General features: G+C 35.6%; 1 protein-coding gene across 1 annotated transcript; it reads right to left on the bottom strand.

Moving 5' to 3' along the window:
- Window positions 1-3,370: 3,370 nt before the first annotated feature.
- On the bottom strand, window positions 3,371-7,471 carry LOC143236261 (adenosine receptor A2b-like). Its single transcript, XM_076474533.1, has 2 exons — window positions 7,234-7,471; window positions 3,371-5,317 (listed from the first exon to the last, which is right to left on the bottom strand). The coding sequence occupies exon 2, from the start codon at window positions 5,047-5,049 to the stop codon at window positions 3,985-3,987; it is 1,065 nt and encodes a 354-aa protein (XP_076330648.1). The 5' UTR covers window positions 5,050-5,317; window positions 7,234-7,471; the 3' UTR covers window positions 3,371-3,984.
- Window positions 7,472-25,789: the final 18,318 nt, after the last annotated feature.

Here is a 25,789-nt window from a genome sequence, read left to right as displayed (position 1 = left end):
TTAATCACTTAAGAAAAGATACATTTGTTAAACAACAGAGGGCAGGATAGCATAAGACATTGTCCAGAAAAACTCATAAATTACAGAGGAATCCTCAACTACTAGATGTTTTCCTTCATTTATCAAACACTTTTTTAATTAAAGGGAGTTTAATAAACAGAATTTTCGAGAGGTTAAAAAGTGCTAAATGTACCAAACGATTAAACATTTTAGTTAATAATGGCTCAGAAAACAACCAAATTATTCTAACGACATTGAAGTTTTGGTTTAATGATCGTAATGTATTTCAACCTTTTTCAGTGGCCTAGCGAGTAGTCTGGAATTTCGTAACACTAACTATCAGTGAGCACATCACAACTACTCCATGTGTAGCTTTGTGCCTAATAAGAAATTAAAAATATCTATTGGCATAAGATAATACATCTCAGTGTTTTAGATCTGTTATCAGATCTCCTGTTATTTTAATTTACCAAACTGGGTTTTTTCATGTTTCTTTAAAGAAGAAACTACAACAGTTTCTACACCTGGTTAAGAGCCTAGCCTGGCCTGGAAGTTAACGTGCCAGGTAGCATATCAGAAGGTCCAAAGCTCAATCTACGTTGCCATTGGACGTGTTTTGCACTTCAAGATGTGAATGCATTATAACAACAACAATCAATCATGTTGTTTAGTTCCAGTAGCTTAACAAATCTTTTGTGACGATAGGTGCTACTGATTAGCAGCTCTTCCTCTTCTCTATAGTTTATAATTAGAAGCGACTACGCCTGAGCTCAAGGAGTATCTGAACTGTCAGTTCAGACCTTGTGCACATAAGTGTATGTTTTTGTTATAGCAAAGTTACTTCGATTTCTTTGCTGTGTCCATCGAGGGGCATCGAACTATTAAGTTTAGCGTTGTAAATTCAAAGACTTACCGCTGTCCCACTGGGGAATTCATTCCCGCATAAGGTGCTATTCATATTGAAAATAACATAATGTAATTTTTGTCTTCTCTTCGAGGTAGTCCATTTATAGTTTACACATAAAAATAACATTTCAAACCATTGCAAATATTTTGACAAGTTATTCCAGACCTACCAGCGGAAATTTCGCGACTCTATATTATATACGAGATTTAAGTAGTGACTTGTTAAACTTTCCAATAATCCATCATCTCCAATTTGATATTACCCTCAACCAGGCGTTTTGTAAAATTATTCAATCACATTCTCATATTATTATTAACTGTTTTCTTAAGCAGCATAGTTTATGTGTTTGTTTTTGAATTTCGCACAAAACTACTCGAGGGCTATTTGTGCTAGCCGTCCCTAATTTAGCAGTGTAAGACAAGAGGGAAGACAGCTAGTCATCACCGCCAACTCTTGGGCTACTCTTTTACCAACGAATAGTGGGATTGGCCGTCACATTATAACGCCCTCACGGCTGAAAGGGCGAACATGTTTGGCGCGAGGGGGATGGAAACCCGCGACCCTCAGATTACGAGTCGCACGCCTTAACGCGCTTGGCCATGTCGGGCCGCTTAAGCAGCATACCTCGCATTTTGTGTTTTCTTATTATTTTTAAAGTAAATTTTTTCTCCTATCGAATTATTAAAGATATCTTATTTTCTTCTGTATTCTAGAATTATTGTTTGTTTGTTTGTTTTGGAATTTGGCACAAAGCTACTCGAGGGCTATCTGTGCTAGCCGTCCCTAATTTAGTAGTGTAAGACTAGAGGGAAGGCAGCTAGTCATCACCACCCACCGCCAATTCTTTGGCTACTCTTTTACCAACGAAAAGTGGGATTGACCGTCACATTATAACGCCCCCACGGCTGGGAGGGCGAGCATGTTTGGCGCGACTCGGGCGCGAACCCGCGACCCTCAGATTACGAAGCGCACGCCTTAACGCGCTAGGCCATGCCAAGCCTCTAGAATTATCAAAAAGTAACTTGTGAATCCATAAACGAAACAACGTCTTATTTATGTACAGAGTAATTTCAAATTAGATTTTTTGTTATATTTAATCTAAATAACAATATTTAAAATTTAAACAATGAAAACGTATGTAACTACAAGCATCTTAAAGGTAGCTTGTCTGTTGAACAATGTAATAATGAAGTAATCTTCCGATGCTGCACTGATGTCATGAGAACAGCAATTCGATCAACATTCTGGAGGCGGCATGCAATATAGTAACTTGGTGGGAGATGCTGCACTGTTGTCATGGAAATAATAAGTCGATCGATTTGAAGACAACTATACGCCGATATCTTTAGTATAGCTAAAATTTTAAAATATACTAAGAAAAAATGTAGTTATTTTTTCTTAAACCAAAACTGTCTCATTAATCGGAGTTCTTAAACGAATCCGCTCAATAACGTAATGTTTTCTAAGGTCATGGCCAAGTGAAATTAGAGAAGTCAGCTCTTAACTCCAACCTTTCATTATATGTGTTTTCGTCCTATTTGTTATCTCATTGTTTCTCTGACAAAATATGTAAGAATAAAAGTCTTATGACCATCATCTTATTATTTACATAAGAATAAAACAGCAATCTGTTATCTATAAATATATGTCCCCCGCTAATACAGCGTTATGTCAACGGATTTACAACGCTAAAATCAGCGGTTCGATTTCTCTCTGTGGGCTCAGCAGATAGTCCGATGTGACTTTGCTATAAGAAAACACACACATCTATGAATATATTTATTTACTATGATTACCACACGGGGTAAAGTCATGAATTCCACCCTATATGCCTGGACATTATATAATTGTCTAGATGAGGTCTTGAAATAAGTATTTAAATACCTAATTAATCGTTTGTAAAGCACATTGCAAAATTCTAGTTTCATCTATGTATAGACTTGCGATTTTCCCAGGAAGGGAAAGTTTTTAGTTAAACCTAAATTTTGTTATTTTAGCGTTTAAAAGTAGTATGTCTATGTTGTAACAAATTTGCAACATTTGGTTTTAACCGAAAATTTATACATATTTAACTGACAGTTTAGTTACCCTTTATCTTTATCAAATTAGGCCCAGCATGGCCAAGCGTGTTAAGGCGTGCGACTCGTAATCTGAGGGTCGCGGGTTCGCATCCAAGTCGCGCCAAACATGTTCGCACTTTCAGCCGTGGGGGCGTTATAATGTGACGGTCAATCCCACTATTCGTTGGTAAAAGAGTAGTCCAAGAGTAGGCGGTAGGTGGTGATGGCTAGCTGCCTTCCCTCTAGTTTTACACTGCTAAATTAGGGACGGCTAGCACAGATAGCCCTTGAGTAGCTTTGTGCGAAATTCAAAACAAACAAACAAATCCTTTATCAAATTAAATTCAAATGATAATAAAATACACAAGTCATTTATTGCAACACGGTTTTATGATAACTATAAACACCAATAGAATACTACACAAACAATTTTTATAGCATGAATAATGCTAAGTAACAACAACTAACTAAAATCTATACTACCAAAGTTTTTCATAGCAATATTATATACAAGCAACAGTAAAATCGGATACAATCGTAGTTTTTCAACACCCATGCATGCCAATAAAGTTTTATTTGTCATTGAATTTTAAGTCTATTAAAATAATACCACACTGTACATCATGATACATAAAATATTTCTATATCGGCGAATGACATTTTACAAACGAAATTCCGCATAATGATTAATTAAGATATTTCTTCTTATGTGACTTAATGTACTTGTGATTGGAAAATAAAACCATTCGTGATTTGTTTTCAAGAAATTAGAAAACTGCAACTAATGATGAAAGAAAGTTGGGGAATTTATAATATGATCTGATATTATCAGTAACTGATAAATCGATAGTAGATACTAGCGCCACACAAACAAAGTGAATGAAACGTATATTTGTTCATATTTTCAAGAAATAGGTGAGTTAAGGAAACGGAGAATCAAAAATGTGGAATGATAATTTCGGCTTCTTGAAGAAACATTTGAGTCAAATGCGATAAGAAAAAAGAAGAGAAGAAACATCATTCTTTCCAAGTAGAATTTCGTGGTGACAGGATAGTAGAAACTGTAAGCGACTGGGCAGGCTGGATTTTATGTCCACTACAAATCTTGCTGAGGGCGCTGCTAAACTCACTGTTCCGCCACGTGTACACAATAGGATTAATGAATGAACTGAACTGACAGAAGAAACTGGCAATGATCCGAGCAGTTTGCAGGGAATGCGAGATACCACGTGTCAGCTCCAACATAAGGATTATCACCAAAGGAACCCAACAGATGAAAAGCACTCCAATGACCATGGCTAGAGTTCGGACATATTTCCTGTCTTTCAGTACGGACCAGCTCTTCTGAGGACTATGGAAATAGGATGACGGAAATCCAGGGGGAGGCCTTCGGGCTTGATTCCGAGCAACCAGGAATATACGCCAGTAGCAAAAAAATATGACCAGCACAACCAGCACGAAGTTAGATGTACAATAAAGTAAATAATCCCGAGATATATTTATCAGTAAGTCACAAACACGTTCGTTTAAGGTTGGAGGTTCTTTTAACACAAATACTGCAGCACCCGCTCCAATGCTATAAGTCCAAATTCCACACAAAACAATGAACACTCTGATTTTGGTCATTAACATCTGATAGTATAGAGGATGAACTACGGCTATTAGCCGGTCAAATGTGATGGCCAAAAGACTATGGATTGACGCCATCCAACAAGACATTAACATAGCATATCTTAATTTACATGCTGGAATGTACATGGTCACTGTGGGACTTAGAATGGTCAGCACAATTACAATAATGGAGACTCCAGACAGAGCATCTGAGGCACTCAGACTCAAAAGGAACATGTTTGTGTAAGTCCGGAGATGTGGTGACCTGAGGACCACGATTCCCACCAGGATGTTCCCTGCAAAAATGGAAATCATGAGCACAGCCTCAATAATAACGGTCACTGCAAAATAGTCGGTAAGAAGAGATGAATAGAATGACCACCAGTCAGAACTGTTATCAACCCCCGTAACGTTTAGGGAAGGATATACTCTGAAAGTTGAAGGGTAAGAAGGTAATGGGAATGGGAACATAATCTAACTGTCGAAATGTTTCTTGCTCTGAAAGAGTAATAGTGAGAATGAGATAAAATATTCTTAAACACCAACTTTATAGCATAACGTATTACGAAAAATGTTTTTTTTTTCTCTTTATTCTTTTTACTCTGTTTTATATCGATTTTGTCAACGAAGCAAACTCGTGCCTTGTAGAGCCTTTCAGCGTCCATAAACAAGTTGAAGTGGTAGCGAAATATAGGTTTTGACCTTTTCCCAGGTTATTTTTATTTTTCCATTTATGTTCCTGTGAAAGACAGAAATAAAGAATAAATATTATTTTCTTATGAAGCTCGAGACTAGATTACACAAGTAACTCAATTAAACTTATTTTCCTTGAGAAAGAAAAGACTGTGAAATGCTTACATTAAGCCAAGTATCGTACTTAAGGTATCCTCTTTTTAATATGGTAAAATAATAAATTATCTGTCTGCTTGCGTGAGTCAGTTATTAATTTTCTCTTCAATATTTTAAATATGATTGCATTTTTTTCATTTGATGTTAAGCACAAAGTTACACAATTACTTTTGTTTGAAGTTAAGCACAAAGCTACGCAAAGAACTGTGCTCTCCCCATCATAAATATTGAAACCCGGTTTTCAGCATTGTAAGTCCGCAGACATGCCGCTGTGCCACTGGGAGAGGGGTAGACAATGGCTACCACTGCTGTACCCACCATAAGTATTGCCAGTCTGGTTTGAGTTTGTTTTCTGAATTTCGCGCAAAGCTACACGAGGGCTATCTGCGCTAGCCGTCCCTAATTTAGCAGTGTAAGACAAGAGGGAAGGCAGCTAGTCATTATTACCCACTACCAGCTCTTGGGCTACTCTTTTAGCAACGAATAGTGGGATAGACCGTCACTTCATAACGCCCCCACGGCTGAAAGGGCGAGCATGTTTGGTGTGATGGAGATTCGAACCCACGACTCTCAGAGTACGAGTAGAGTGCCTTAACCACCTAGCTTCCGGGTTTTAATATTGTAAACCTTCAGATGCACCGCTAAACTACAAATAAAAATTGTTAAAATACTGAGATAGAACATCAATTACAACTTGTAGCAATAAAATTGCAGGATTTTCTTATTTACATAGTTCGTTGACAGAGTTTACTATTGTTTTATTTATACGACTTATTACATAACTGAAAATATTAATTAAATTTTGTTGAACACATGGATTGGCCAGGTAGATTAACGTGTTCGATTCGTAATCCCAAGGTTGTCGGTTTGAATCCCCGTCGCACCAAACATGTTTGCACTTTCAGCTGTGGGTACGTTATAATGTCACGGTCAATCCCACTATTCGTTGGTAAAAGAGTAGCCCAACAGTTGGCGTTGGGTAGTGATGACTAGCTGCCTTCCCTCTAGTCTTACACTGCAAAATTAGGGACGGCTAGCGCAGATAGCCCTCGTGTAGCTTTGCGCGAAATTCAAAAACAAACAAACAAACACATGGATTATTTTAATTAATGATTCAGTCAGTAATTAATAGAAAAATAAAACCTGAGAAAAGTTACATTCAGACAAAATTCTTTTTATTCTCAGTGCAGTTTTAGCTGTTAGTCTGAATTTGTTACCAACGCTTTAATAGCTCAGAAGTGAGAACTTAATAATTATAAAAATCGGGTTCCAATACTGATGATAGTCACAACATAGAAAACTCATTGTTTGTGTAATTAATAAAAGAGTAAAATCAACTAAGATACTTATATATTGTAAGTAACGGCAATTCTGTCTATGTTCAAACTGTGTGTGTGTGTGTGTTTTCTTATAGCAAAGCCACATCGGGCTATCTGCTCAGCCCACCGAGGGGAATCGAACCGCTAATTGTAGCGTTGTAAATCCGAAGACATACAGCTGTACTAGCGGGGGCATGTTCAAAGTGTAGTTCATAGTTAGCGTTAAATAGTTCAAACTTTTATAGTAAATTAAAATTAAAATTTGTATCATAAGGCTGAAACGTTTTACTGAATAAAGAAATTTGTTATTTGCAATGCACGCTAGTGAAGCAACGGTAAGCTTTAAAGTTTAGCCAGGTTTGAAATTTGTGTTCGATCTCCACGGCTTACACTGTCCAGCTTTGTGTTAAAATATTATTTGCCTCTTTGAAGCTTGGGTAGCAATGTTACTGGTGGTCTTTATTTAAAACATCTAACAAATACTTACCTGCGGCATAGAACCTTAACTAGATCCTGTCATAGAATTCAAGAAATATCTTGCTTCTTCGAATTCTTCTGGGTTTTCACACTCCTTGGCAAAAAATGTCAGAAAATACTGGTAAAGTAAAATAGAAAACCGGTAGTTTGACTTTAACATTGTTCATAATCACAAACTGTCCCGAACAATAATTTTTCTAATTCACACAATGTTAAATATGCTTGGAAATATTTTGTCAGAGAGGAAAAGTTACATAATTCCGACTTCGATTTAACCTATAACCTGTTAAGAACAGGCACCAGAGTGAATTAGTCAAGTCTTGCTTCATTCTTTCAAGCACCCTTTTTTACAAATATTTAGTTTTTCTGTGTTTTGTTCATTTGCCTATAAATCACCACTTATCTTGACTCAAATCCCTCAAAGTTTCCGATTTATTTAAATTTCACACACGTTTTCATCTTTAGAAAATCCTCAGATATGTATATCTGAGAATGTGTTTACTCGCTACCGTTTGTTGTTACCGCTTTATATGAGAATCAAACACCTGTTTTACTTGGATACTTTGTTTTGTAAAATGGTAGATCCTCACAATTCATGGTAACTGCTTTACAAGTCTTACACTTAAATACTTAGTGTTGTCACTCATAAATCAGAAGCAGGCCATCGACGTATCCTAAATACATCATCATATCAAGTCCTTAAAACACTGCACTTGAACTAAGTTTGACCTTTAAAGCGAACCGAAAAAACTGAGTGGGAAAATGACGTATGTCGCCATCTATACGAAACATATTATTTCGGTGTCAAGGCAGGGTAGGCTTAACAAACTCCATCTTTATCATTAGCAAAGGTATAAAGTCTATGTTCAATAGACCTCATCTATACTATACATAACATCTTCTTATCAGATCCTTGATAATATCAGACAGAAACTAACAATATATACCATTTTAATTTCGGTGTAAAGTGGATTGTAAATCCAGTACTTATTATTTCTCATTTTGTTCAAGTTCTTTTATATAAGATTAACTAGAAAATTCATCGTCACTCAATAACAGATGCACTAAAAGATTCAAAAATGAGTTACTTTACAATTAGATTTTATTTTACTTTACATTTTCAAAACCTATAATTAGAATGCATATCATGATCTCAAAATAGTTTATATATTTAAATTACATTTATATTTAAATATTCTCTAAAAATAAACACATTTTTAGAGTATTGTGTGTATGTTTTTCTTTTAGCAACGCTACATCGGGCAATCTGCTGTGTTCACCGAAGGAAATCAAACCCTGATTTTAACGTCGTAAATCCGTAGACTTGCCGCTGTACCAGCTGGGAACTTTTATAGTACAAGGAGTGCATCTTTCGCCAACTTTTATTTCAACAAACACTGATAACCTTTGACATTGGTTTTGTATAATACAGTCAGTGGGCCAGAGGTAAGTGTGGGGGCTTATACCACTAAAATTCGGGTTTTGGTACTCTGATGGGCAGATTACAGATAATATATTGTGTAATTTTACGCTTAACAAAGAACAAAAATATATCCCACAATAACATAGGTTCGAAAATGTGAGAGGTCATCATGTTGACACGATGTGAGTTGTTTAATTTAAATGCAAAGTTGCACAACAGTATCTACGTGTTCTTCACACAGTTTGAACCCCAAACTTTAGTGTTATAAGCACTCACCCTTACTGCTTAGCCATCAAGAGGGGAGAGGTAATTAAATATGAAAATAAAGCAAACAATATAATTCACAATATTAAACAAGAATTTTATTTAAATGATTTGATGAGTACAGTTGAAGGACAACCTATGTGGCGATAAACAGTAAGAAAGACTCAGTTAGCCAAAATTGAAGAAAGTTTGATCTTTACAGTTTCTCTAAACCCTATTGTAGTCCAGTTTAGTTTAAACTAAACTGTCAAATAATGCTGTGATAACAACCTTCTAGTTGAATCAGTCTTTTATACCCTCACATTTGGTAAAATTCCTAGCAACAGATAATAACTCATGTTGCGCTTCATCAATGAAGGAGGTGGCCATTGAAGGCGAAAAGTTGTTTGCGTAGCTTTTATGTATCATAGTTCAACTGATTGTGATATGAGGGAAACCAGTATTGCATAGCCTCATACTCTCTTGGAATGAAATAATATAAAAGCATGTGTATGCCGAATGAGACACCTTGTTCAATTGTTTGATCATCTAGATATACTATGGAAAACCTCAAGAATGAAACTTATCTTACAGTTAGAAATTAGTAATATGAAGTTGTGAAATTTATTGGCTGCATGTTCCGGCTCTATTGCTGCCCTTTTAACTTTATTTGTAGAGTAATACCTGTCTTTCTAGGCTCAGGTTTATTGTTTCTCATTGCAAAAACTTCACTCACTTATTAAAATATTCAGGTTTTTGAAGTTAAATAATTTTGAAAGCGATACTTCTTTGTTTTTTGAAAACTCTCTCTTGAGAGTTTTGACATAAATATAATTTTTTGTTAAAATTTCCATATTAGCAAATGGTTATGTACGAATACAGACTGAGAAGCAATAGGATTATGTCACATTAGTTGATTATGGCAAGACATTGCAATGATAATGGAGAATGCAAGAATTTCCTCCACATCAGAAGTTGATTTTACACCTCATATGATCACTTAAGTTATATCTTAGTAAAGGAATGGGGTAAAATTCTTCAGAACTCTACCCAAAGACTCATAGAAGCTATGCATTGACCTGCTAGATTTAGACTGGCCGCTTGAAAAAACATTTTCAGTGCTGCTGCAGATATCTTTAAATTGTGAGGTATGACATGCCATGAGCCACTGCAGAGCAGTTTCAAGTGCACATCTCTGTCTCTTATCTTAAATGTGTGACATTATCATTGGTAATTTCATGTTTACATTCTAATTTCTGAATAGGAATGTATGACAGTGTCACGGAATTTCTTGTGTACATCCTTGTTTTTACATGAAAAGTATGACATTACCAGGGCAGTTGTAAGTTTACATCTTTGTCACCCCCCCTTCAGTGGCACAGCAGTATGCCTCCAGACTCACACCGCCAGAAACTGAATTTCGATACCCATGGTGAGCAGAGCACGGATAGCCCATTGTGTAGCATTGTGCTTAATTCCAAACAAGCCAAAAAACTACATCTTTGTCTGTATTATTTACGAGGTGTGGCACGTCAGATCAATGTTTCCATCTTGGTGAAATGTTACTTTAAGACTTTATGAATTGAAATTTAGTTTCATACGAACACGTAATTCATAATACATTTTACTCTTTTTATATCTTGCCCAGTGATTTCATTTGGACTTTCTGATTTATTTTAAGTAAAATCTATTGTGTATAGCACCAATTCTTGAGTTATATTTAATACAACCAATATTCAGTATAAAAGGGTCTGGTGGTTAGGACATTTGATCCACAATATATGTGTCGCTAGATCGAAATCCATTACCAAAAACGTTCTCCCTTTTATCTATTGGGACATTATAATGTGACAGTTAATTCCACTATTTGTTGGTAAAGATAACACTAAAATATGGACCAAAATTTTGCATTCCAGATGAATTTATCTTTGTTTGAGGAATTTCATACTTTTAATTGGCCTTCCACGTCGGCAATGCATGGTCCATCTGTGTTCTTTTAATTGTGTTGATTATCAAAAGAAGTGGGGTGTGTTGGTTGAAGCGATGTTGAATGCTAATGGTTGGACATTTTGAATTGTCTATGGCACGAAAGCTACACATGGACATTTGTGACCTAACTGGCTGATCAGTCTTAAATAAAAGAAAACGATGGGTTAAAAACTGTGATCAATGTGTAGCCTAGCCAAAACAACTTCATTCTGTCAATACTTATGGAAACTGCTAACTGGTACAAAGATGAGTCTTGATGGCAGGATCAAAGTCCACATATTGAACAGGCACAGCTTTGACAGCACCAGAACAAATGGACTTAGCTATAGCGTTAGTAAGCTCGTTCTCCACGAATACCAACTTGCGCAGCTATCCAGAAAAATTGGACTGAAATAGAAGACAGTGAAAAGTAAGCTGGTCGTTTCTGTATATCGACGAGAACAGGGTAAGAACTTATATTAAGCGATTCTAAGGCTAATAGACTTAGTGTAAATAATACAGTTAGTGTACTGGTTACTTCTATGTTATCTAGTGCAAGAAAAATGGCATACAAATCAACGGTGAACACAAAAAAATGTAAAGGGATTCTGTAAGCATCCAGCAAGCCACAACAAACCACGGCAGAGACCACAGATTCATCTGATTTTGAATCATCTTTAGAAATGGAAAGAGAAATATGATTAGAATGATTTTCAGAAAAGATAAGATTGTACTTCCAATCAGAGGTATCTGCCTTTATCTTATCAGATGTCTCAAAGAAAGATCACAGGTGAGGATAGTAATGTGCCCTGGCTGGATGGCCTGATCATTGGATTTAGCAGCTTTATCCAACGACAGACCCAATTCAGTCAGATGTTGCTGGATATGAAGGCTAAAAGAATGAATGGCAAACGATATATTCCAAAAAAGCTTAGCCCACATTCTTTGGAAAATACAACCCCAGAAAAGGTGCAGTGTTAAGGATTGAAGCTTGTTAGCATATTGGAAGGAAAGTTACAAATTATGGAGGTGAAGAGGATATTCATGGGAATCAGTGTAGAGACTCTGGACTGGTGAAGTGCAGAAAGTCCCAATGCATAGTCAAAGCCGCAGATGGGGAACAGGCAGAGGGCCTGACAGAGCCATAAACTATAGTATAATAGTAGAACTTGTAATGTACGAGCACACGAGGTATTTTCAACATAGAACATTTATTCACCACCTAAGAGGTAGAAGAGAGGGCACAAAAGATGTTCAGTGACCTTGTAAACTTGACCATGGGAATAACACCACCACCGAGACGGAGCTCTGAATCGGGGTGTAGACCTTATTGCTAACAAAAATAAAAGCAAACAGTTTTGAAAAATAGAAAGTAAAACTCTCTTGTGTTTTACTTCAGCAAGCGTGAGGGCAGTCTAACAATAAACCTCATGCACAATGACTGACAAGAAATGTGGAACTCGTTAACATGGAAGCCGTTTGCAACAGTAGGAGGAAGTTGTTTAGTGATGGCATTAATCTTGATGAAACAGTCTTGCAGAACTCCAAGTTCTTGTTCCAAGGAACGGGAAAGGGTCGAATATGCATGGACTTGGATTCGCCTGTTAAGTGAAAGTTACAAATGAAAAGGACCTGCAAAATGTCAAACCTCTATGCAGTGTTAGAAGTCTTTTCAAGATAAAAGAAGACAGAAATAAGATGATATTTCTTAGGAAAGGCTTTTCTGATAATTGTTTCAAGTTAAATTGAATGGTCCATGGTGGAGTATTGTTGATGGAACCCACTGTGGGTGGGTGAGAGGAGGTTATTTGATTCAAGGAACTAAAGAGGCAAGAATTAACCACCATCTCAGAAACAGCTAGTCAAAACAATAGGGCGATAACTAGAAGGAATCCTTCCCAGACTTAGAGAAAGGTAGAACAATAGCCATGTGCCATGTATCGGGAAACACACTCTTGCCAAATTTGGTTTAAAACAACCCGTAGAAGAGCAAGCCAGTCAGGAAAATGATGGTGTAGCATCTCATAACAAACGTTATCAGTGTCGACTGATGTACTGCCAGATTGATGAAGAGCACGCTTAATTTCCATTAGTGTAAATGGGCGATTGTAATCATTGAGACGATCTGACCTAAAGAGAAGGATTCATTGCTCAGCCCGAGATTTGATTGTCAAGAAGGTGGAAAAAGAGACAAAAGTTGTGGAGAAATGAGCAAAGCTTTTTTCAGAACTGTTGGCAATACTCTGTACATCACTTATTTCCTGGCCACTGAAGAGCAAGATGGAATATTTCCCATCGACTTTTCAAATCTTGTCCCACATTACTTTGGAACCGGATTAATATATATATTATCAACCTTGTGCCTGTTCTTAAAATATACGAAAAAAATATGTTTTTACTTCCTCAAAAGAAAAGAATAACTTGTTCAGAAAGTGTTGGAAAAAAGGAGCGTTTCAGAATTTTGCACAAAGCTAACCAAAGGCTATCTGCACATACAAATTTCTAATTTTTGGTTAATGGAATAAGAAATGTAACTAGTTTAACACATTCGCCACTAACTTTTGTCTCACCAAATAGTGGATTATGGCCATAACTCTCATATCGAGGTTACAGTGTACTCACGCCTTCACAGTCCGGGCACACAAAAAACTTTGATATTGATTATCAAGATTACTAAAGTGAAGGTAACATGATCTACTATATAGAGATAAAGATCCATTCCTTTGTCATGCCGATATCCCAGTAGCTGCTTTATCGATCGACATGCAATTTGCACTGAACTGAGTGCTATATACCACAACAAGCAAATTTATTTTACATTTTCTTAGCTTATATATATATATGTAAAATGGGCTATGTGCTACTTTGGGCATGTAATTATATTTAAAGTTAGGTTAGATTTTTAAAGATCATAATATGTAATAAAATCAAATTGGGTATACGTGTATACCACAGAAGATAGTGTTGACACAAAAATTGTAATCACTGGCTGAAATTCCGTTACGTTTGTTTGGACGTCAAAGAGACACGCTGACGTAAGAACACCATATTTTGCCAAATTGGAACCCTTAGCTACAACTCTATAATAACCCCCACATTTTACTTGCAGTACATTTCAATTTTAAAAATACCCAAGTTAAAGTGTTTCTTCTTTGGCGTTTAGCTTCAAGTTTCACAATATCTTGAAAATAACTTTTCTTTTCCATCGTACAGAATAGTTTTACTTTTGCAGGATTCCACGAAAGTGCATAGAAGGACATTGGATCCTACTTCTCAATTATTTACAACAATAGCTGGAAACCCACAAAAGCAATAGAGCAAAGATAATATAAACAGGAAAGTTAACATATTTTTAAGCTGAAAATGTATTTTAAACATACATCTTCATTTTACAAAATAATTTTTCTCGATTAGTACTTCAAGGGCCGCAGCTGTTTTCTTTTAATCTTATACTACGTAATTTTTTCATGTATATATATACATATATATACATTTATTGTTTTGAACTATGTTACTTCGTTTTGATTGAGATGTTGAATGGATGGCGCATGAGGTTAATATCTAAGAGGTTATAATGAAATCTAAACAGGTACATTAATTTACATATTTGGTGAAGGAATTAGGTCGTTGATTTGCAGTGAAGTATATGTTTGAGTACAGGTGAATGAGAACTGATAGCAGTTATATAGTGAGTGGTTGAGGATATTATTGTTTCTTGTCTATTAAATTAATCGGGCCCGGCATGGCCAAGCTTGTTAAGGCGTTACGACTCGTAATCTGAGGTTCGCGGGTTCGAATCCTGGTCGCACCAAACATGTTTGCCCTTTCAGCCGTGGGGGCGTTATAATGTGACGGTCAGTCCCATTATTCGTTGGTAAAAGAGTAGCCCAAGAGTTGGCGGTGGGTGGTGATGACTAGCTGCCTTCCCTCTAGTCTTACGCTGCTAAATTAGGGACGGCTAGCACAGATAGCCCTCGAGTAGCTTTGTGCGAAATTCAAAACACACACATTAAATTAATCAGTTCATTAGTGTAGAAATTCCATTAAAAGTGAAAACGTTATTTTTGAGCTTAGGCCTCAAATTGTGCAATGAGAATATATCCTGTAACTAACGCTAAGAAAAAACAAACAAACTAATTTGCTATTATTAAGTGTCCTAGACTTCTTATTAATTTGAACAAATAATCTTAAAAACCAGCCGAACTACTAAATATGATACAACAGATTACTGAAATATGTATATGTGTGTGCTGTTTTTGTTTTTGATATTTATGGCTACAGATTTCATGTTATACCTGGGGAAAATATTTCAGAGGTCGTAACTTTATATTTATCAAAAATTTAAACATGTGATGGTTAGTAAAATTTAAAGAATAAATATAATAACTAAAACATGCTATTTTACTGAATTCCTTATTATGTTTAACAAAAAGATGTAAAAACAATATTTGAGTGAAATATATCTGATGCTGTTAAACTGGTATCAAAATAACTTATTCTTATTTTCACACCACTTTCCGAACGACACGTTCCACAGCTGACCCACAGCTCTTTGGAAGTTACTACAAAGTGTGCATATTTTGAGTAATGTCAGTGTTATACACGTTATTTTTTCAAACGCATGTTGCTAAAGAGAGCAGAGACTATATGTACGTTGTTGTTGTTTTGAATTAAGCACAAAGCTACGCAATGGGCTATCTGTGCTCTGCCCACCACGGGTATCGAAACCCGGTTTTTAGCATTGAAAGTCCGCACACATACCGCTGAGCCACTGGGGGCCTATATGTAGGGCTGACCAAGGCACATCAAAATTCAACAATCACAGAGAGTTTTACCTTAAAATATAATTGCCACTTACTTTTGTTTGTTTCTTAACTCAATAAGACAGAAAACAAGGAAAAGTTCATCATTAAGAGATCAAAAGAAAAATTGGGCTACTCACCAAATTGCTCATTTTTTTTATTCTTGTTTCATTCAGGATAACTATAATACTATTTTGCCATATTTTATGTGTTTCTAGGAAGTTCAAGATGCAATCACTTAGTTCTAATAACCAATACTTTTTTTTATTAATAATAATTCTAGTGTAAAGAATGTTATTATTACCTTTTTAACTTAGACGGTTTTACAGATATTTAATGTTCATTTAAAATATACACAAATTACCAGCCATTAATAGGTAAATATTAGGTTATTTTAACACGTAGAATGCTCAATGTTTTGTACACTGTACAATCGGTGTCTTTAAGCGCATAAACATCGTCTCTCCTCGAATACAACACTCACTATCGAGTTCCAAACTACCTCTGTAAGCGACGTCAGCGCAAGAACTGTTCGTTGGAAACTTCGTGAAATGGGTTTCCATGATCGAGCAGTCGCACTCAAGCGTAAGATCACTATGCACAATGCCAAGCGTCGGCTGAAGTGGTGCAAAGCACACCGATATTGGATTCTGGAGCAGTGGATACACGTTCTCTGGAATGATGAATCATGCTTCACTATACGGTAATCTGACTGACGAATCTGGGTTTGGCGAATGCCAGGAAAACAAAGTTGCCTGAATGCATAGTGCCCATTATAAAGTTTTGTGGAGGAGGAATAATGATCTGGGGCTGTTTTTCATGGTTTGGACTAGGCTCTTTAGTTCCAGTGAAAGGAAGTTTTAATGCCACAGAATACCATGACATTCTAGAGAATTGTGTGCTTCCAACTTTGTGGCAACAGTTTGGGGAAGGCCCTTTTTTCCAGCATTACAATGCCCCCGTGCTCAAAGCGAGGTCCACAAAGACATGGTTTGCCGAGGTTGGTGTTGAAGAAATTGACTGGCTTGCACAGAACCATGACCTCAACCCCATCGAACACCATTGGAACGCCGACTGCTAGCCAGACCTTCTCGTCCAACGTCAGTTCCCGATCTCGCTAATGCTCTTGTAGCTGAATTGGAGCGAATCCCCGCATCCACGTTCTAAAGTCTAGTGAAAAGCCTTCCGAGAAGAGTGAAGGCTGTTATAGCAATAAAGGAAAAACAATTCCATATTAATGCCTATGTTTTTGGAATGAAATGTTGAACAAGCACATACGGATGTGATGGTCAGGTGTCCACATACTTTTGGGCATGTACAGTACTAAGTAGGAGACAGTGGTCTTATTTAGAAAATATTTTGAGTTATATATAAAGATATCATGTCTCCGACTAATATGATATATTTACTTTAACTATTACTTTCCCAGTTGAAGTCAACTGGTTGATTAGCGGAAAATTAATGAAAAGTCTTACAACGCTCAAATTCAGGAATCGATCCACAGCGGTAAACAGAGTACTGATAGCTTATTGTTTAGTTGCTAGACAAACAGACCAGGTGAATTACGTTCCAGTATAGGCTGGTGATTAGGTCATTCTACTCGTAATGGAGGGATCATAAGTTCGAATCTTGTCATTGAACATGTTCATCTTTTCAGCCGTAGGAGTGTTATAAAACGAGAATCAACCCAACATTCTTTAGCAAAGAGTAGTTCGAGAGGTGTTGTTGGTTGATAATGACCGACTGTTTCTCTTTTATCAGGAAGAGAAGCCACTATAAGACACTGGCGTGTCGACATTATGTGTACCATACGAACTTGCTGAATACGTGTGGGTAGTTGTATAAATTTCGCTCGTTTGGAATTAAATAGAAATCTTCATAATGGGCTATGTATGCTCTGCTCATCATTAGTATCGTGATACTGTTTTTAGCGTTGTATGTCCAAAGATATTCTGTTAGCTACTGGGAGTTAGTTGTGTAAGATAAACTTGTGAAATCCATTACGATTCTCGCAAAAGCAATTTAAATACGATATGATTTGTTCAAAGATGTACTTTATATCTAACAGAAGCCTTCAGCTTCGAAGACAACAACTTCCTCCAATAAAGAAACAAGTATTAAACGGATATGAAGGATACGTAGATACTATTTTGAGAAGTTTTAATCTAAAATATAAATATTTAAAGAAAGAGGTCTAGCATATGACATTAGTTCTGGACAAATAAGAGACAATTTTAGAGTGAAGAAAATATCTTGTACAGCCAACGAGTTATGAAAGTTGCTAATTCTTCATAATTTAAATTTTGAAGGACCTTACAAATATCAGGCCTAAAAATAAATTTTCATAAAACTGCATGGAAAATCGTACGATGTGGAAACATTTGATCAGTGTGTCTCAAGAACGTGTAATGAGAAGTTACTTGTTGAAATAATTTATTGTGAGAAAAGAAAAAAATTATACTCGTTGTTTTATAGACCGTACCACCACACAACCCAGTGATAGTATCGGAAGAAATAATCTTCCCATTGATTTGTCTAAGATTTAAATTTTCTCTATGGTTGAATCACAATAAAATATCGTTAGCATGATTTGTTTCTTTTTGTGTTTTTTAAATTTTAATAACCAACATAAAATAAACTTTCTGTAATTAAAACTTAAACACTCGGTAACTTGAGATTAGAAACAGAAGAGAGAAGTAAATGTATTGTAATATATAAAATTCGATGTGCATTGATTAACGATTTTTCTAAATGCTGTCCTGAATAAGCGATCAAGTGTAAAATATCAGGGCAATAACTCATGTGAAGGAGACATTGTATATTTTTTGGAAAAATTATAATGCACAATTTTTACACGTAGATTATCCTAAATCTGATTTTAATGTTGGCATAAATAAGTTTTTAGATAACGCTGTTTGCTTGAGTTACACATTTTTGTTTGATTGCTTTTGTTTTGGCCCGGCATGGCCTAGCGCGTAAGGCGTGCGACTCGTAATCCGAGGGTCGCGGGCTCGCGCCCGCGTCGCGCTAAACATGCTCGCCCTCCCAGCCTTGGGGGTGTATAATGTGACGGTCAATCCCACTATTCGTTGGTAAAGAGTAGCCCAAGAGTTGGCGGTGGGTGGGGATGGTGATGACTAGCTGCCTTCCCTCTAGTCTTACACTGCTAAATTAGGGACAGCTAGCACAGATAGCCCTCGAGTAGCTTTGTGCGAAATTTCCAAACAAACAAATGCTTTTGTTTTATTTCATTTTTAAGCGTTAAACGCAAAGCAACACGGTGGCCTATTTATGCTCTGCCCACCACGGGTATTAATACCTTAATTTAAGCCCGCAGACATACCACTGTTCCGTAAGGACTGCAAGTGGTTTGTTAAATCGTATATTACGTAATTCTGTTCTTGTATACACACATATTGATCTTAAGTGTTTTAATTGAGATGTTGCATAGATGACGCACGTTGAATTGAGATCTGAATAGGCACATTAATTTATATATTTGGTTAAGAAATTAGTTCTTTGATTTGCTGTGAAGTATTCGTGTGAATAGAGGTGAATGAGAATTGAGAGCAGTTATATTATGAGTGGTTGAGTGTATTATTATTTGTAATCTATTGAATTAATCAATTGATTAGTATAGAACTTTCATTGAAAGTGAAAACTTCATTCGTGAACTCAGGCAAGGAAGAAATAAACTAATTTATTTTTATTATGATTTGTATTATTTTTGTCAAATAATCTGATAGAACCAACCGAGCAATAAAAGTGATAGAACATATTACTGTAATGTATATATTTGTGTATGTGTGTGTATTATATATTTAAACATGTTATTTTACTGGATGGCTCGTTTCAACATAAATTTGTAAGATATTTAAATACGCATTAAATAAATATAAAAAGATAAATACTTAGGTGAAAAATATCTGATGCTAGTAAGCTAATATCGAAATAGTTTATTTTTATTTGAATTTATATCGACCCTAATGCAGCTGGAGGTAATATATTATGGCTTAATGTGTATGTATGTGTTAAAATGAAGTAACTCCTAATTTGTTCTGTGTTTGAAGTCCGGAGTTTTTGTTGAAACTCCGAAATGATGCACTAGGACCATTCCTCCCTCCCAGGAAGCACTGTTTTATTTCCAGTGGTGAAAACGTGGAGATATAAAGGTTCTGGTCATTTAGTATTACGAAACTATAATTTTTGGCACTTTGGATCTATTAACTGTATACCTTTAGATAAAGAAAAATAATATTTTATAATTTATTCATACGTTATTAAATAATGTTACTTTAGCATGTTTTTTATTTTTCCGAATTTAAATAGCTAAATCAAAACGGTTTGTATATCTGTTTTTAGCGCAAGACTACATAATGTGCTATTTGTGCTCTGCCAGTTACGAGACAGTGATTTAGTGATATTTACCAGAGTAATAGTCATTTATATTTTGGCTATTATAGATTTTATAGAAATTAAAATTGAGTGACAGACAATAGCATAAGCTACAACTTTATTTTTTCGTATTCAAAAGTGAATTTGGTATATTGGGAATATAGTTTTAAGGTACGAGAAAGCCTTAATAAATAAACAAATCAAATAATGACTTCAATATTGTTTTAATATTTAATGTGCTTGTAGTCTTAAAACAACAACTAAAAAACCGTCAACTTGTATTATAGAAAATAGTCCCGCTTTTCACCTCCCTTCACTAGTTACACCCTCTACTGGAAAATAGAAATGTAAAACTTCGTAAAATAATAAGTTACTATATTTTAAAATCTCTGAAGTTCTTTCCATAAAAGTAATAAACGTTGTTTCAATGTACAGTATTCTTGTAGGTTATGGTTTATATACATTTCGGTTATAGAAATATATATGAAACACTTCGCAACCCAATCTAATTTATGGTGATTTCAAAGAACAAGCTTAAGTGAATCGTGTTAACAAGCGAATATTGTACTGTCAGGCACCCTTTATCATTCATATTAAAGTGCTATTACAGCTAAAACATTTGTCTTTGATATAATGTTTTCCAGTTTATGATTATTTTCATCCAAATTGCAGTTCGTTAACGTTGGCTAGGTTTTAATGTCTTAACAAATCATGTTCAACATTCTTTGAAATAATACACGAAACTTTTCTTTCAAATTACCTAAAAAATATTATCTAAAACATAATCATATCACACAGTAAGCAACAGAAGCAAACGAAACTTCCTTCTGTGGAGATTGAGCCTTCTTTGACAACGAAGAAGTCGCAGGAATTTATGGAGAAATCCGTAAAAGATATTTTAGTTCACTTGGCGGATGACAACTGTTTGGTATCTAGTCATGTTTTTATAATTTATGTACATAACAACTTATGCGAAGCGTTATATTACTACTTTAAGTTGTAACTTTAATTATACGTCATTAAAGGATTGCAATTAATTGTGAAGATATAACAGTGAAATAACGTGATTAAAGTGAAGAGTTTGTGAACAAAATCTATAATTTATTAGTGTTTATTAGTCTAGTGCAGAGATATACAATGGGTTTCATGCACTCTGTTTACTGGAGGAAATGAAACCCCGGATTTTAACATTGCAAGTCAGTAAACATATAACCAACCAGTGGAGTAGTGTCAAATAAAGAAGTGGGGGAACGTGTTTTAAAAGTGTTAATATTGTTTGTATTTATCAAAATTCCTTTGTATTAAAACACAAATTTCAGAAATATTAGCTATAAGTTGTAATGACAATAAGACATTGTATACACTGTTGTCTGGTTTCTAGTCTTCAATCATAGACTGTGAGGTTTAAAGAACATGAGATTTAACATATGGTTGATTAATAGCCTATAATTTGTTTCCATTATTATGAGGTTCATGATGCCGAAGCCTTTCACGTTCGAAAGAACTCCATGTAATGGTTTTTGAATACCAGTTTAAAGGGTTCATATCTGATGTAATATGGCGCTCAAAGTTTTCTGGAAAGTCTATGTGCACTGATTAATTTTGAAAATGACAATCTAAAACATTTTCAGAGGGGTTCTATTTCCTTTTCTTCAAAGTCTGGATTTACCTCTGCTGACCGCTCGTTGAAGTTTAAGGTACTTAGCTCAGAAATTATGTTTGGAATGGAAATAGAAGTGCCTGACCTTGATCCAGTTGGTTCATGAAAAGAATCTGTGGAAAACTGTTGTCTCATATTGTTCATGATACTGGTAACAACTGACTATGATTGATTGAAACAACTTTGTTGCTATCTGCCAGTGTTATTGATAGAAAATTTGTTTCATTAATGGTATACACTGCATTGCAAAAGTATGTGTAAACCGCTTCTAATTAGCGGGTTCAGCTATTTTAGCCACACCCATTGCTAACATGTGCATAAAATCAAGCATACAGCCATGCAATCTCCATAGATAGTATCAGTATAATGGGTCGTTTTCATGGCCAAACAGCCACACAGAGGCCTAAGATCATCATATGCAATGCCAAGCATTCGCTAAAGTGGTGTAAAGTACACCGCCATTGGACTCTGGAACAGTGGAAACGTGTTCTCTGGAGTGATGAATCACGCTTCACTATCTGGTAGTCTAACGGACGAACTTGGGTTTGGCGGGTGCCTGGAGAACGCTACCTGCCTGAATGCATAGTGCCAACCATAAAGTTATGTGGAGGAGGAATAATGGTTTGGGGTTGTTTTTCATTGTGTGGATTAGGCTCTTTAGTTCCAGTGAAGGGACGTCTTAATGCTACAGCATACAATGACATTCTAGAGAATTGTATGCTTCCAACTTTGTGGAAACACTTTTTGTTTCAGCATGACAATGCCCTCGTGCACAAAGCGTGTTCCATAAATACATGGTTTGTCGAAGTTGGTGTAAAAGAACTTAACTGGTGTGCACAGAGCGTTTACTTTAACCTCATCGAACACTTTTGGAATGAATTGGAACGCCGACTGCATGCCAGACCTTCTCGCCCGACCTCACTGAAGCTCTTGTGGATGAATAAGAGGGAATCCCAGCAACCATGTTTCAAAATGTAGTGAAAAGCCTTCCTAGGAGAGTAGAGGCTGCTATAACAGTAAATGGGGACCAACTTTATATTAATGCCCATGGTTTTGGTATTAGATATTCAGTAAAAACATGTGGGTGTGATGGTCTCGACCAAAATTTGACCAATGTTACTACTAATTGACTTGAAATGGTAACATTGAGATGTATAACATTTCGAAACAGCTGAAACAGTTCTGAACGAGCTTGTAACTCGTGTAGTTCTCAACGCAAGACCATTTTTTACATTTCTTTATCCATTTTTTATATAACTGAAAACTAATAATTTATTTGTTAATGTGTAAGTATGATAAAATAGAAAACAGGATGCTCATAAGCTCTTACACGCTTTGACACTTACACTGCTAAACCAACCAGGGAGGATAACTATCATTCAAAGACTTAACAAGTATATTGGACCGGATCACAGTTTGTTTAGAGAAGTGCCGTGAATATTTTCTCCCACTTTCATGTAATACTTTAAACAATCATTAGACTACATACAATATAATGTGCTTCAGAAGCCAGTAAAATTCTCGGAAAATAGCTATCGATGGCGCCAAAGTATAGTGTTACGGAAACTGTCTGATGCTGTCAATGGCAATTCGTTGTTTTGTTTTCGAAAGTTTTCTCTTTCAGCTGCTAACAGTAAATTAAAATAGGAAATAGGTGTAAAAACATTAGAAGTGGAAATTTTCGGGAGATTCACTTTGGAATTTCGTGGTCCATAATGAAAACGTGCCGAGTGTTCTCTTCCTGTTTTGTTTCTTAAGTTTTCAAGTCAGTTGCTTACAATATAATAACTATAGCAATTAAGTATGACAAGTATAAACTCTGTTCATAAGTTGTTTGGAATTAATACTGACAGAAATACATATTTCATTTTGCAGTCTCTTCTTTCACTATGTTTTAATAACTTGAATTAAAGGGTTAACGATTCATTATTCTAAGAGTGGGCAAAATGTGACGAAGTTAGAAATTTCTAAGGTAGGATTCGTTCGAAATTGTGAAGGAACGGCGTTCTACTTAAACAAAAACAAACATAGTGGAAAGCCGTTCTCACACCATAACATCACTGGCGTTAAATTATGAAGTAACGGTTTTTATTTAATGTTGGGGGACATTATTTTATTTAAATTTGGGAGTTGTATCTAATTTAAAGTAATTTTTACTATTCAGTAAAGTTGAATATTATTTGAAAACTAATCAGTTCTTGCATAAGCTAAACGAACAGTTTTTGGTGGTTTTTGTAAGACAGAGCTACACATAACATTTGAAATTAGAATGTATTAATTTTAATCTTCTTCCAAAATGTAAAGAAATGTTTGAGTTTTAATAATCTAATACAATGACAAATCACGTAAACTGTGACTTAATTTAGAAAAAACAACGTATTAGTGGGTTGTAATCTTTCTGGCTGCACTCTTTAGGCCTATCTGACTTTCTTGTTGCTTTAGAGACTCGGCCTATCTGACTACCCCATTGCTTTAGGTCTTGCGTTTTACTAGAAGAGGTGCTTCTTGAAATGAATTACAAAAACCAAAGTTTATTTATTACTTGTACAAGGAAGTTTTATTCACACAAGTAAACTAACACAAAATCACTCTTTAATAATAGAAAAATATAGCACATAAAGACAGTAAGCTAAACCTGATTATTTTGTTTCTATAAATTAACACTACAGTCTCTGTTAGTCAGAGAGTCAGCTAAAAGCTTACAGACATATAACATCAAAGTCCAGGATTGGGTTCCTTCCGGTAGATACAATAAAACCGATGAACAAACTATATCTTATATTAATTTTACAAGCAGACAAAAATAAAAGGAATGAAGCGCCTTGTAAACCAGGCTAAAAGAAATAGTCGAACATTGATAAATGAGCTTCCAGCGGTGGTTCAAACCTGAGTGGAAGAGGTTCAGAACAGGCCAAGCGCGTAAGGCGTGCGACTCGTAATCCGAGGGTCGCGGGTTCGCGCTAAACATGCTCGCCCTCCCAGCAGTGGGGGCGTATAATGTGACGGTCAATCCCACTATTCGTTGGTAAAAGAGTAGCCCAAGAGTTGGCGGTGGGTGGTGATGACTAGCTGCCTTCCCTCTAGTCTTACACTGCTAAATTAGGGACGGCTAGCACAGATAGCCCTCGAGTAGCTTTGTGCGAAATTCCAAAAACAAACAAACAAACTGTCTCCAATTAATTACCGAAACATTTTTAATCACAACTTCACTTCTTACAGAGATATGACTTATTTTACGATGCAAATTTACTGTGTTCTTTCTTTTGTCGTTTTTAAACGTGCAGAATGTTTTATAAATTGGCATATTTGGAAACAATACATCAAAACAAATTTAATATTTTATTTTTAAATGTTAGACTTAGCTGTGTTGAATGCTATTAATCCAAAAGTGCAGTTTCAGTATCTTAATGTTTAAATAGTTTATTTCAAGTTGTTGTGCTTACAATTTTACAGTTAATTTTATCGAATTGGAAAACATTATAATCCGTCAAAAAAAGGGGCCTGAGCCAGGTACATGGGTAAACATTTCATGTTCACCTAATACCTAAACTCCTTCACATGTTGGGTTTAGCTGTAGGTTTTAAGAAAAGAAACTATTTCTGGGACATGGTTAGTTTGTTGCTGTTTTAGTACACACTGCCTTGGGGTCTTTTTCTTTGTAATTATCATTACAGAATGACATAGTTTTGTATGTTATGTGCTATTTGTGCAGCAAATCCGGCTGTGTACATACATGTATTTTCATGTAAACGTCACTGAATAAAGTGTATGTGTTTGTCCTCTGGTGAGTAAAAATATTTTCTTTTTTTCACTATCAAGCTGTATTCGCTCTTTTCATTTAATCCAATTAAGTAGGAAACTTAGTTTACCTTTGTGTAACATTACTCTAAATAATATGATTACCATTCTCGTCTGTTAGGTTATCAGAGAGTACCAGATCATTATATAACCTGTCTGTTGTGTAGTTATAGTTCAAAAACTGGAAATAAGCACAGGTTACAAACAAAAAAATCAAGTCGTATTTAAGGTATTCTGTTAACTTTCTATCAAAAGTAATAACGATACAACTTAGTTA

The sequence above is a fragment of the Tachypleus tridentatus genome, chromosome 2 (assembly GCF_004210375.1).
Source record: "Tachypleus tridentatus isolate NWPU-2018 chromosome 2, ASM421037v1, whole genome shotgun sequence".
Lineage (NCBI taxonomy): Eukaryota > Metazoa > Arthropoda > Merostomata > Xiphosura > Limulidae > Tachypleus > Tachypleus tridentatus.
Note: the sequence above shows the minus strand (reverse complement) of the source record. Positions and strands in the feature narration are given on the sequence as shown.

What these genes read in the sequence shown, in the direction of transcription:
- LOC143236261 (XM_076474533.1), bottom strand. Translation starts at nt 5,049, where the DNA reads ATGTTCCCATTCCCATTACCTTCTTACCCTTCAACTTTCAGAGTATAT.